This window comes from Suricata suricatta, chromosome 11 (assembly GCF_006229205.1).
Source record: "Suricata suricatta isolate VVHF042 chromosome 11, meerkat_22Aug2017_6uvM2_HiC, whole genome shotgun sequence".
In the NCBI taxonomy this organism is placed as follows: domain Eukaryota; kingdom Metazoa; phylum Chordata; class Mammalia; order Carnivora; family Herpestidae; genus Suricata; species Suricata suricatta.
In genome coordinates, this window is record NC_043710.1 from 74470082 (window position 1) to 74482823 (window position 12742).

Below are 12742 nucleotides of genomic sequence, written 5' to 3' on the forward strand. Positions count from 1 at the left end.
TACATCACAATGTCTCAAAACAAAAATGACTAAATTTAGTTTGTCAGTGTGTAAGAAATGGTCTTGGTTAGACACTTTAATTGTCAGAAATAAGGCTGGCATTTCCAACAAAATTTTAAAAGGATTTTAGCTTAAGAAACAGCTGATCATAAAATAAGACAACACAAAAACACCTTTTAAAACTACAGCATAAACTCAGACTACACATGTTCAGATTTTAGGGTTGTGAGGATTAACAATTCATATATATTCAACGCTGATAAACCCAGCTTGGAGCGAGCTAGTAGTGCTCAAGAGAGGTGCTTTTTACTGGGCAAGGATTTTTACCAGAAAAATTCTTATGGAGGCAGCTACCATGTAAATCTCAAATAGGAACAAGATGGAAGCAGGTGATACATTAAGATCATTTTGTTGTTAAGTGTATTTTGCAAAGGCAGCAAGAAGAGTAACTACAGCAGGTAACTTTAACTGAATGATTGCTGGGCATCATTTTGCTAGTGGCTGCCTCAGGAAAGCAACTATGGGCGTAGCGATTTTCAGTAGAAGTATAGGCAGCATTGTGTTGATATAGAAGAATGTCTTTCCTACCACTCCTATTTTATTTTCCCTGTAACCGTAGTCGGAACTCTTCATGTCACTTTGGACCTAATAAGCTAATCTCCCTAACTGGTCTCTGGCATTTTATCCAGGCCTTTTAACTCTTTTTTTCTCTTAAAAGTTTTATGAATATAACATAGATTTGCATAATATTGAATATGTAAAACGTTTACTTTGAAGAATAATAAAATGAATACCTTTATGTTCCTTTTTACATCTTCCTGCTTTTGTCTCACATATACACCACCACTAAATGTTTTGAGATTATAATAAAATAAATTTCTATAGCATTAGCTGGCAGTTGTGATTTTAAGTGCTTTTCATGTAGTAAGTCTTTAGTGTCTCATTTTTGAATGAGGAACAGAGAGGTTGAGTCAAGATTACACAACTAGTACATCACAGAGCCAGTTTGTTCACTAGTTTGCCAACCATTCAAAAACAGTTCTCTTGTGATCATTCCCCTGTGTTCCACAAGTGCAAAATTTCTCTAGAGCAGTTTTTAAACATGGTCAGAAGACCTTTGGGCGTTCCTAAGTCCCTCCATGGGGGGTCTACAAATACTTTCCTTACCCAGCCATTTTATGGGAGACCAGATTTTTGTAAACGTCAGCCAAAATAACATATCTAGCAGAATGAATGCAGAAGCAAATATAAGAATCCTGCAGGCTTCTTGAAAGTCAGGTATTAAAGAGATTTGTAAAAATGTAAAAAAAAAAAAGTCTTTTCATTAAAGTTTGGATGATGGTTATTTTTAATTCAAAAATTATATTTATGGTAACATCATGAGTATGTTGTTTTTAAATTAGTAAGTATCTTAACATTTAGGTATAACCCTCATGAACAAAAGCTCTTTGGGTTCGTAAGTAATTTGTAAGAGTGTGAAGGAGTCCCCAAACCCAAAATGTTTGAGAGGGATAGCAGTCGTTTTCAAACTGCAAGTCGGGCTGTGGGTTATAACTTGGTGGTGGGTGGTGGAATATGTTTAGTGACTTTACATTTTTTTAAATGTAAATCATTTTTTTAAAAAAGAAGAGAGGAAAAAAATTGTTCAGCAAATTTTCTGTGATTGAAATTGCAGGGTCATAGAAGGTGCATCTTTGATTCTAATTTTATTAATGCTGAATTGTTTTCCAAAGCGGTTGTACCAGTCTGTTCCCACCAACAGTCACCTTTAATCCGTATCCTTTTGAACAGGTGGTATTGTCTCACTTTTGAATTTTTGCCAACCGGAGTGTGAAATGCTATCCTATTCTCGTTTGTGCTCCCCTGATCATTGATAAAGATAAGATGCATTTTTTTTTTTCCTTACTTTACTAGTTTTTCATGTTTATTTTTTCCTCCCATGAAATGCCTGCTTATGTGTTTTGCCTCTTTTCAGTTGGTCTGTCTTTTCCTCTTGATTCATAGTCATTCTTTATGTGTTCTAGATGTTAATCCTCATCTGTTAGCTGATTAATTACTCTTTAGCTTGTCTTTTTAAGATACCTTTTGATAGGAGTTTTTAATGTTCGTGGGATTAAATGTATGTCTTTTTATGTTTAGTACTTTCTGGTTAAGAAATTAAAAAAAATTTTTTTAATATTTATTTATTCTTGAAAGACAGGGTGTGAGCAAGGGAAGAGCATAGAGAGAGAGGGAGACACAGAATCTGAAGCAGGCTCCAAGCTCTGAGCTGTCAGCACAGAGCCCAATGCAGGGCTGCAACTGAAGAACCACGAGATCATGACCTGAGCTGAAATTGGACTCTGAACTGACTGAGCCACCCCAGAGCCTCTTGTTAAGAAATTTCTACCCTATGCCGTTAATGATGTTAATGATGTTCTTACGTATTTTTCTCTACAAGTTTTGAAATTGGGGCCTTTTAAGCCCTTAGTTTGCTTAAAATTAATTTGTGAGGCAGGGATCCCGTTGAATGTTTCTGCTTGAGATCCACAATTGCTCCAAAATTACTTGTTAAATTTACCTTTTACCTAATGGTTTACATTTCTAGCTACCAGTATATTGATTTCCATATGTGTGCTTATGTTTTAGTGGGCTCTTTGTTCCAGTGTTACATTTGTCTCTCCTGTGCTTATACTCACTCTTATTCATTCTCCTTTTAATTTGTCTGAGAGAGTGCCTGTCTTCCTTATTCTTTCAGGAATAATGTTAGCAATTTTTGGCCCTTTGTATTTCTTTAATAGAAATTACGAAATTTGCTATTGGAATTTCAACTGAAAGTGCAATGAATTTCAGGTTCAATTTGAGAATAACTGACGCCTTTAAGATACTGAGTCTTCTATCTGAATATACCGTTACTCCAGGTTTTTTTTGATCTTTAACATTTTTCAGTAAAGTTTTATAATTTCAAGTCTTGTGAGCCATTTATGAAATTTATTTTTAGTTTGTTTTTTAATTTATTTTTTGTTTTTTAGTGAAATTTATTTTTAGTCTTGTTTTTTATTTTATTTTAGTTTTTTAGTTTAGTTTATTTTCATAAATTGCATTTTATAGCTGGTACATAGAATTAGTATTCCTTTCATATTAATTTTATTCAGCAATTTTCCTAAATTTGAACTTTAAAAAAAATTTCTTTAAGTTTCTTTATTTTTTGAGAGAGAGAGAGACAGCATTAATAGGGGAGGGGCAGAGAGAGAGAGAATCCTAGTCTCTACAACTGTCCATGCACTGCGTGATGTGAGGTTGAACCCACAAAACCGTGCGACTATGAACTGAGCTGAAACCAAGAGTTGGATGCTTAACTGCCTGAGCCACCCAAGAACCCCTAAACTGTAATTAATTCTAATAATTGATTCTTTGTTATTTCCTATTTAGAAGACAATTGTGAAAATTTGATTCCTCATTTTCAATTTTAACATCTGTTATTTCCTTATCTTACTATGCAGGCTACAAAATGCAGCACAATATTGATTAGAAGTTATCTTGCAACTATTTTTTGCCTTGTTCCTGAATTGAAGAGGAATGATTTAAGCTTTGCATCATTAAATATATTGCCATGATTTTTTGTTAATTTCTTTACTGGTATAAGAAAATCTTTTTTTTTTTTTTTTTTTTTTAAATTTTTGAGAAACAGAGACAGCGTGAGCAGGGGAGGATCAGAGAGAGAGAGGGAGACACAGAATCTGAAACAGGCTCCAGGCTCAGAGCTAGCTGTCAGCACAGAGCTGGACGCGGGGCTCAAACCTACGAACAGGGAGATCATGACCTGAGCCGAAGTCGGATGCTCAACTGACTGAGCCACCCAGGTGCCCCGAAAAATAATTCTTTAATAATGGCTGGAAACTGAATTTAAATGGTTGCTTTTTTGCATTTGTTGATGATCATATGGATTTTCACTTTAACATGACAAATGTTCTAACGTTCATCCAGTCTTACATTCCTGCAATAACCCCACTTTGATTAACTGTCTTATCGTTTCTATATAGTTGAGTATGCTTTGCTAAACCTTATTCAAATTTTTATGTACTTGATGTCTTCCAGCCATGTTGCACAATAAATTTGAAAAGAAGGCAAATAATACACATTTTTTAACCATCTTTCATACTTAATGCAGTGGCAGACAGAGATGTTCAATAAATATTTGAATCATAAGTGTTCCTAAGTAGGAACTAAAGTTGCCAAGGAAGAAAGTGGTCAGGCTAAACATTTTGCCTTTAATCCTGACCTGTAAGTTTCTCTTAGGATCATATTATTTTGGTTGGAAAATATTTATTGAATGCTTGGGGTTTGGGGAGGAGTGCTGATTAGGAGTTAGACTTAGGCTCCTTAGTCGTTATGAGACCTTAAGCAGATGGCTTAAGTTTTCTTAGCCTGTTGTTTTTCACCTACAAAATGGGGACAGTAATGTTTGCTATGCTTCCTTCACGGGGTTCTTGTAATAACAAAGGACAATATGAGTGTACTTGGAAAAAACAATGTACTGACAAATCTAAGATACTATGTTCAGTGTTCTGAAAACAAATCTCAAATACAGTTTTCACAATTCGAAAGTGGAGATGTATTCTTACTGGTCAGGATGCTTGTGAGGAACAACTCAGATAATGGAAATGGAAATTGTAAAGTACCATGAAAATTTGAGGTTTGGGGGTTGTTTTTATTTTGCATATGTATGTATTATATGTTTAATTGGTGGGAGGAGTGTAAATATTCTGCTCGAAAGATCCTTTGCCCTTCAGTAGTGCTCACGTACTCCATTGGATGGCCTGTGGCACTGAAAACAAGAATTCACTTGAAATCTTCCATCATCTCAGGTGACTCTTGTCTTCAGAAAGGACTGTTTGCAAGGTTAGCTCTTTGTTAGGTAACTGAACTAAAGTGGTAAACCATTTCCTACGCTGATATGAAACTTTAATCTCAATGACAAGAGTGCCTCACTGTGCCTGAACTGTACAATGTGGTTTATGTTGAACACCAGCAGCTTTCTTTCTGAGAGTCAGGAAATTGACCAACTCCCAGTGAAAACTTTGGCCACTGAGTCTCTAAGGAGCTTCCTTGGTAGAAAACACTTCCCAGAAGTTGTTACCTTTGTGATGCTGTCATGCTAGAGGAATTAAGCACATCCTGTATGACTCCATCCAGAGAGGAATTTGAAAGCTTGTACCTGGTATCTTACAAATTTCACCCCCATGCATCTTTTCCTTGTTGGTTTGCTTTGTGTTGTTTTGCTGTAGTATATCCTAGTCACTAGAATAACTATCTCCTGAGTCCTGTCAGTCCTAGCAAATCACTGAACCTGGGCTGGTCCTGTGGACTGCTGAGAATCACGGTGACAGTAGTTGGAACCTTCCCCAAATTTAAGTTCCCAGATACCAGCCACGAACCAGCGTTGCAAGCAGACACTTCTTAGTATAGCAGTCTTATGTCTGTTAACTCTTTTTACAGCCTATGACATTTGTGCTCTTGATTGTTTGGCATAAAGGAAATTATAATTTATATTTTACAAATATATTTGCAGTTCTATTTTATTGAGTAGGATAATTCAGTCTTTGGTCAATGTGCAATTTTCCAGTTTTGCAGAGGAGTTGTGTAATTAATTCATTCAACAGATATATTAAACCCCTTTATTGAGAGTTTTTATTGGAACTCAAGCTCTAGTGAGAATGACTATGTTTTTCCAACATCAATTCTCTAGTGCCATTTGGGTATCCTACATTCAATTCAATTCAATTCAGTTCTGCTGCTAAGTAACTAGAGCTAGTGGAGGCCACACAGGTGGCTGCCCCTACTTCATTCACCACCTGCAAGTCTAGGTGCCCTGAAGGATTTTGCACTTCTGCCCACTTAACTACAAATTAAGGCATTCCCATGACCCTTACTCTTCACATGTGTTAATTTGCTAGAATGACTCACAGAACTCAGGGAAGTGAGCTATGCTTACAATTACAGCTCTTTTTTTTTTTAACTTTTTAGTTAAGAGAGAGAGTGAGCGAGCAGGGGAAAGGTAGAGGGAAAGAGAGAGAGAGAATCCCAAGCAGTCTCTGCACAGAGCCCAACTTGACTCGGGGCTCTATCCCATGGCCTAAGTTGAAATCAAGAGTCAGACATTCAACTCACTGAGCCACCCTGATGCCCCAGTAATAGCTTTTTTTTTTTTTTGGTCTTTCTCTTTTTATAAAAGATGCAACTCAGGAACAGCTAAATGGAAGAGACATATAGGGCAAGATAAAAAGGGGCTGTGACTACTCTGGAAGTCCTGGAACCTCACTGTTCAAGAGTTCTTATGGAAGTTTCATCATGTACTTATGATTTATTACATCATTGGCCATTAATAATTGAACTGAGTCTCCAGCCCCCTCTCTTCTCCTAGGGTTAGGGTGTGGGGCCAAAATTTCTAACTCTAATCACTTTGTTGGTTTTTCTGGCTACTAGCCCTCATCCTGAAGCTAGTAGTGGTTCCCACTATTAGCATAATAAAGACTCCTATCACTTAAGAAATTCCAAGACTTTGTGAATCTGTATCAAGAACCAGAGACAAAACTGTATTATTTATTCCACAAGGCATACAAATAATAAATATATCAAATAAAGATAAGTTTCTTGAAAAAATAAAGGAGATAGTTTGATGGAAGGATGCTGCTTTTGATAGGGAAAGCCTTACTTGACAAGACTTTTGAGCAGATTGCTGAATGGCCTGAGAAAGGGAGCAGATAAACATAGTAAAAGAACATGGAGTATACTGTGGATTTTAGAAATCTAAAAGTTGGCCAGTATCGCTGGGAAATGAGGAGGGGGCAGGGGTGGTGTGGAGAAAGAGTGGGAGGGAATGAAGTCAGGGTTAGCTTGGGGTCAGACATGTAGGGCCTTGAAAGCCATTGTAAGAATTTTGGGATTTTTTTTTCTGATGCAAAACTGTTGGAGGGTTTTACTCAAATTAATTTACTATTTTAAATGATTGTAATGACTTGGAGACAGACTAAGGAGATTTGAACAAGAGTGATTAGAAGACTGTTAATGGCTGTCTAGACAAAAGATCACAGTGGTGTCAATGAGGGTATTAATAGTGGAATTGATGAGAAATTGGCAAGTTTCTGTACATATTCTAAAGACAGAGGCCCAACAAAATACATTGAAAGATTAGATGTGGGGTATATGAGAAATGACTCCATCGGGGGTATTGGCCTGAGTAGTTGGTTGAATGAATGGTGGTGCTGATGGTTGTGGTATGCTGGAGGAGGAGCAGGTTTTGGCAATCTGATTCAAGAATTCCTTACAGAGGCGCCTGAGTGACTCAGTCGGTTAAGCGTCTGGCTTTGGCTCAGGTCATGATCTCATGGTTCGTGGGTTCGAGCCCTGCCTTGGGCTCTGTGCTAACAGCTAGCTAGCTCAGAGCCTGGAGCCTGCTTCAGATTCTGTGTTTCCCTCTCTCTCTGACCCTCCCCTGTTCCGCTGTCTCTCTGTCTCTCAAAAATAAATAAAGAACATTAAAAAAAATTTTTTTTAAAAAAGAATTTAAGACTTGTGAAATTTGAGGTGCCCATATTGACTTCCAAGTGGAGATAATGAATAGAAAATTTAATTTAAATATATAGAGTTTGAGAGAGGGAGCTCTGGATTCCATATTTAAACTTGAAAATCTTGCAAAAAGAGGCTTGTCAAAGCCCTTAATATTGCTAAGATCAAAGGAAGAGACGTATGTATTAGGAAAACCAAAGAGTGTTTTATCTTTTAAGGAAAGAGGTGAGATGAAGTGATCTGTATCACATGCTTCTGAAAGATCTTTCAAATTCAGCAATATAAGTCATTGGTGAGCTTGATGAGCTTTTTCTCTGGATTAGTGAAGATTCAAGTCTGATTGGAAAGCGTAAAAGGGTGAGGCGATCAAGAGGCAGCAGCAGTTACAAATATTATTTTGAGGACTTTGTGGTAAAAGCTGAGAAATGAGCCAAGAGCTGAAGAGCTGGCAAGAGCTTAGCTGAATCCTAAAATTCAGGAAAGCTCTTGTTTGTTTTGTCCTTAATGACAGTGTGAAAGATGTAGTAGGGAGAAATAGCATCAGGAGGGGAGAGGATTTTATAGGAACCAAGACTGAACAGGTACATGGAGATAGGTCGATTAAAGACACTTCATTCCTTGTTTCATGGGAGGGAAGGCAGAATATATGAGAACAGGTGTAGTTAGGCTAGTAGTTCTTTTGAGAACTCATTAATTGTTCACTGAATCGCTTAGAATATGATTCCCTTGATTGTGTAGGAGGAGATGAGATAGGCAAGTCAGCTATTTTGAACTTCCTTTTCTCTTGTCAAACAGGGAAGTGTACGAGATTGTTTCTATGGTTCTTTAATTTTAAAAATGTTTTTAAAAATGTTTTTATTTATTTTTGAGAGAGAGACAGCATGAGCAGGGGAGGGTCAGAGAGAGAGGGAGGCACAGAATCTGAAGACAGGCTCCCGGCTCTGTGCGCACAGAGCCCAATGTGGGGCTCGAACCCACGAACCATGAGATCATGACTTGAGCTGAAGTTAGACGCTTAACCAACAGAGCCACCCAGGTGCCCCTGTCATCTTAATTTTTAATTGTCCGTTCAGTAGTGTTAAATGCATTCATATTGCTGTGAACCATCTCCAGACTTTTTAATCTTTCAGAACTCTCCATTAAATAGCTCCCCTTTACAACCTTCCTTGTCCCTGGTGACCACCATTCTACTTTCTCTTTCTATGAATTTGACTACTTTAGATATCTTATGTAAGTGGGGGGGGGGGGTCCGGGTGGCTCAGTTGGTTAAGTGTCTGACTTTGGCTTTGCTTATGATTTCATGATTTGTGAGTTCAAGTCCCCCGTCAGGCTCTGTACTGACAGCTCAGAGCCTGGAGCCTCCTTTGGATTCTGTATTTCCCTCTCTCTTTGCCCCTCTCCCACTTGCATGCTCGCTCGCTCGCTCGCTCTCTCTCCCCCCCCACCCAATAACATTAAAAAACATTTTTTAAGTAGAATTATGAAGTATTTGCCTTTTTTTGGACGGCTTATTGCACTAAGCATAATGTCCTCCAGGTTCATCAATTATGTAGCATGTGATGGGATTTCCCTCCATTTTAAAGCTGAATAATATTGTATGCATAGACCACATATTATCCTCTACTGTTTTTATTAGACACGTTTGTGTGTATATTTAATGAGGAGTTCCCAGATTTGTGTTTCTTGGTTTAATTTTATTTCAAAATAGTTCTTGTAAATAATTTTGCTTTTGCTTTTGGCTGATCTGTGTACTCTTTCTATGCCTTAAACTGCTGGTAGCAAATGAGGACATTGACAGAACCCATTCATAGTAACGATGGTTTTTCTTTGCTTAAACCCAGCATTGAAAATGAGATGGCTGACTTAGAAAATGGAATACATTTTGAATAACTTTGCAAAAGAATTTCATTATCACTTGAATTTTTATATAGAAAGCACTTTCATAATTTGCTGACCCAACTTGAGCAATATTTTTATGATATATATGTGATTTTGTTGAAAGACAAATCGTCCTCCTACACAGTTTTATTGAGAAATAATTGACATATGTCACTGCCCAAGTTTAAGGCATACCACATGATGGTTTTACATATGTTGTGAAGTGAGTAACACAATAGATTTAGCTAACATCTCTCTTCTCATATAGATACAAAGAAAAGAAAAATAATTTTTTTCCTTGTGATGAGATCTTTTAGGCAACTCTTGACAACTCTCCTATATGTCATACAGCCATGTCAGCTGTGGTCATCATGTTGTATGTTACATCCTTAATACTTATCTTATAATTGGATGTCTGTAGCTTTTTGCCACCTTCCTTTAATTCCCCTTTTTCCTAGTTTTTCCACTCTGGTAACCACAGGTCTGATTTCTTTTTCCATAGAGTTTGGCTTTTTGTTTTTTGTAGATTCTACATATAAGTAAGTTTATACAGTATTTATCTTTCTGTGTCTTGACTTCACTTAGCATAATGCTTTCAAGTTTCATCCATGCTTTTTGCAAATGGTAGGATTTTTCTTGTTTTGTTATGGCGGAATAATACCCCATTGTATATGTCACAATTCTATACTGTTCTCTGTAGCAGCTCTACCAATTTACAATCCCAGAACAGCTCCCAAGAGTTCGCTTTTCTCCATAACCATGCAGCTTTTGTAATCTTTTGTCTTTTTGATGATGGCCATTCTTAACAGGTGTGAGATGATATAATCGTGGTTTTAATTTGTATTTCCTTCATGACTGATGGATGTTGAGTGTCTTTTCATGTACCTGTTGGCCTTTCGAATATATTCTTTGGAGAAATGTTTCAAAAAGGACAAATTTGGAACTCTTAGTTTTATAAGAGGTAGTAGGCAGTGAATTTAATGAAGATGGTTTATGTTCATTTGGTTTGGGTTTTTTGGGTAAATCCTTTATGCATAGTAATGTTACTATCTCTGCAGTGTTCAGTAATTCTAATAAAAATTGTTTTGAACATTTTAGGTAAATATACAGGTGATTTATATTCATAAATATAAATTGTAAAGAATACTTCCTAACCAGTGACTTTGAATGGTAGTTGTTAAATGATAGGATTCTAGTGGGTTGTATGAATATAAGGTTCTCTGTGAATAATCACATATAAGATTAAGCTAAGTGACAATTTGTGGTGCTTTATAAGAACTTTATCAGAGTTACACATTTTAAGAATTGAGATCTCACCCTGTTTGTTTTCCAGCCCTCTCCAAAACCTGTGAACTTTACAGAAAGTTTGATAAATGCCAACTCTTAACCCTGTGCATGTGAACACACTTTTTATATCGACTTAACATTGATTTCCTTGAGTACCAATTTGAGACTTCACCCCTACCCCTTCCAAGCTCTTGGCCTTCTTTAGTTTTCATAGCCAAATGTGTTCTTTATTTGATATGTTTTCTTAATGGGAAAATTACATGATTTTATATGGAAATAGTCTTTGATTTTTAATAAGATGCAGGTACAGTATGGTTATCTTGATTGCTTTCGTTTTATTCCAGGAGGTTGTTTACCATTATTGTAAATATTCATTGTCCCTTTGTACTTTTCTGGACATAGTTCTCCATAAGAGTTGAGAGCTTATTTTGCTATGGTTATTTGAATAAGAAAAATGAATGAATTTTGAACTGTTAGTTCTGTCTTCCACCTTAGCTTTCAGTTTCTCCATTATTTATGCCACTCCCGGTCTGCCTATCAATAAGAAGTTACCTACAACTAACAAACTGCCACAGTTTGCGTCCCTGCACTGAAATCATGTGGAACATAATCCCAAAATGAACAGAATCCCATTCATGACAGAATGAGTGGAAATAAAACTTCCATTTGTGTGGAAATAAAATTTTGTGTTTTTGGGTATTTGATAAGCTTGAGTTTTTTTTCCTCTTTTTCTAAATTTTTTAATGTTTATTTATTTTAGAGAGACACAGAGTGTGACCGGGGGAGGGGCAGAGAGAGAGGGAGACACAATATCTGAAGCAGGCTCCTGGCTCTGAGCTGTCAGCACAGAGCCCAACGCAGGTCTCAAACTCATGAACCCTGAGATCATGACCTGAGCTGAAGTCGGATGCTTAACCAACTGAGCCACCTAGGCGCCCCAGCTTTAATGTTTTCTAATTAAATCTCTCTCCCACCTTTCATTCCTAAGTAAATGTAAGTTTTCTAAGGCAAGGACTATGCCTTTCTTTCTGTATACTGCAGTCTTGGACATTTGATGAATATTCAGAAAGTATTTAGTTGAGTGGAGATAGATTAATTCAGTCATTTTGTAACAGTTTCATATACTATAAAAGGATAATATTTACTTTTCTGAGTATATTTTACAATATATATTTTTAAGTAAACTATTTTAAGCTTATTATGAGTATATTTAAGTATTTCTGTGCAGCATTTCTATTCAAGTTGTGTGAACATTATTTCCTTTTTATAGTGTCTGGCAAATGGCTATATTTAGTCAAATGTAAAACACTTTGGAAATTTTATTAAAGTAATGATTGAATTCTGTTACGTAGTCTCTGGGCTCTATTTTTTCTGTTACCTCTATCAGTGGAACATGGGCAATACTGTTCTCGGTCATGAACAAGTGTATCTATGTATTTATATTCTGTTTGCATTTTAAAATTTGGAAAGTAATTTCTGTTTTTTTTATTTTTCAGAACATCTTAGCCGAACCATCAAGGTCTAATGGAACTGTGGTTCGCCATTCCTCGTCTCCATATGTAGTGTATCCACCTGATAAACCTTTCCTTAATAGTGATCTGCGACGCTCCCCAAATAAACCTACATTTGCTTATCCAGAAAGTAACAGCAGAGGTAACAGAGCCTAACAAAATAGATGGGATTTTTGTTTGTTTGTTTGTTTACCCACTATTTAAAAACCTTACGTCTTCCATGTATTTTAAAATTAGAGGAAAGTCTATTTTTCCCTTGCTTTTTTTACCCTTCTCTAAATATAGTACTTTCTTTTGTTCATTGATCATTGAATGTAAACTGGTGCAGCCGCTCTGGAAAACAGTGTGGAGGTTCCTCAAAAAACTATCCATAGAACTCCCTTATGACCCAGCAATAGCACTGCTAGAGATTTACCGAAAGGATACAGAAATGTTGATGCATAGGAGCACATGTACCCCAATGTTCATAGCAGCAATGTCAACAATAGTCAAATCATGGAAAGAGCCTAAATGTCCAT

The 12742-nt window shown here is 36.6% G+C and overlaps 1 protein-coding gene across 1 annotated transcript in view; it reads left to right on the forward strand.

Annotated features, from left to right (window-relative positions):
- CEP57 (centrosomal protein 57) overlaps nt 1-12742 on the forward strand; it is a 41395-nt gene that overhangs the window by 2063 nt on the left and 26590 nt on the right. The window contains exon 2 of the mRNA XM_029957210.1: nt 12210-12366. Within this exon, the coding sequence (XP_029813070.1) occupies nt 12210-12366 (157 nt within the window). The remainder of the gene's footprint in view (nt 1-12209; nt 12367-12742) is intronic.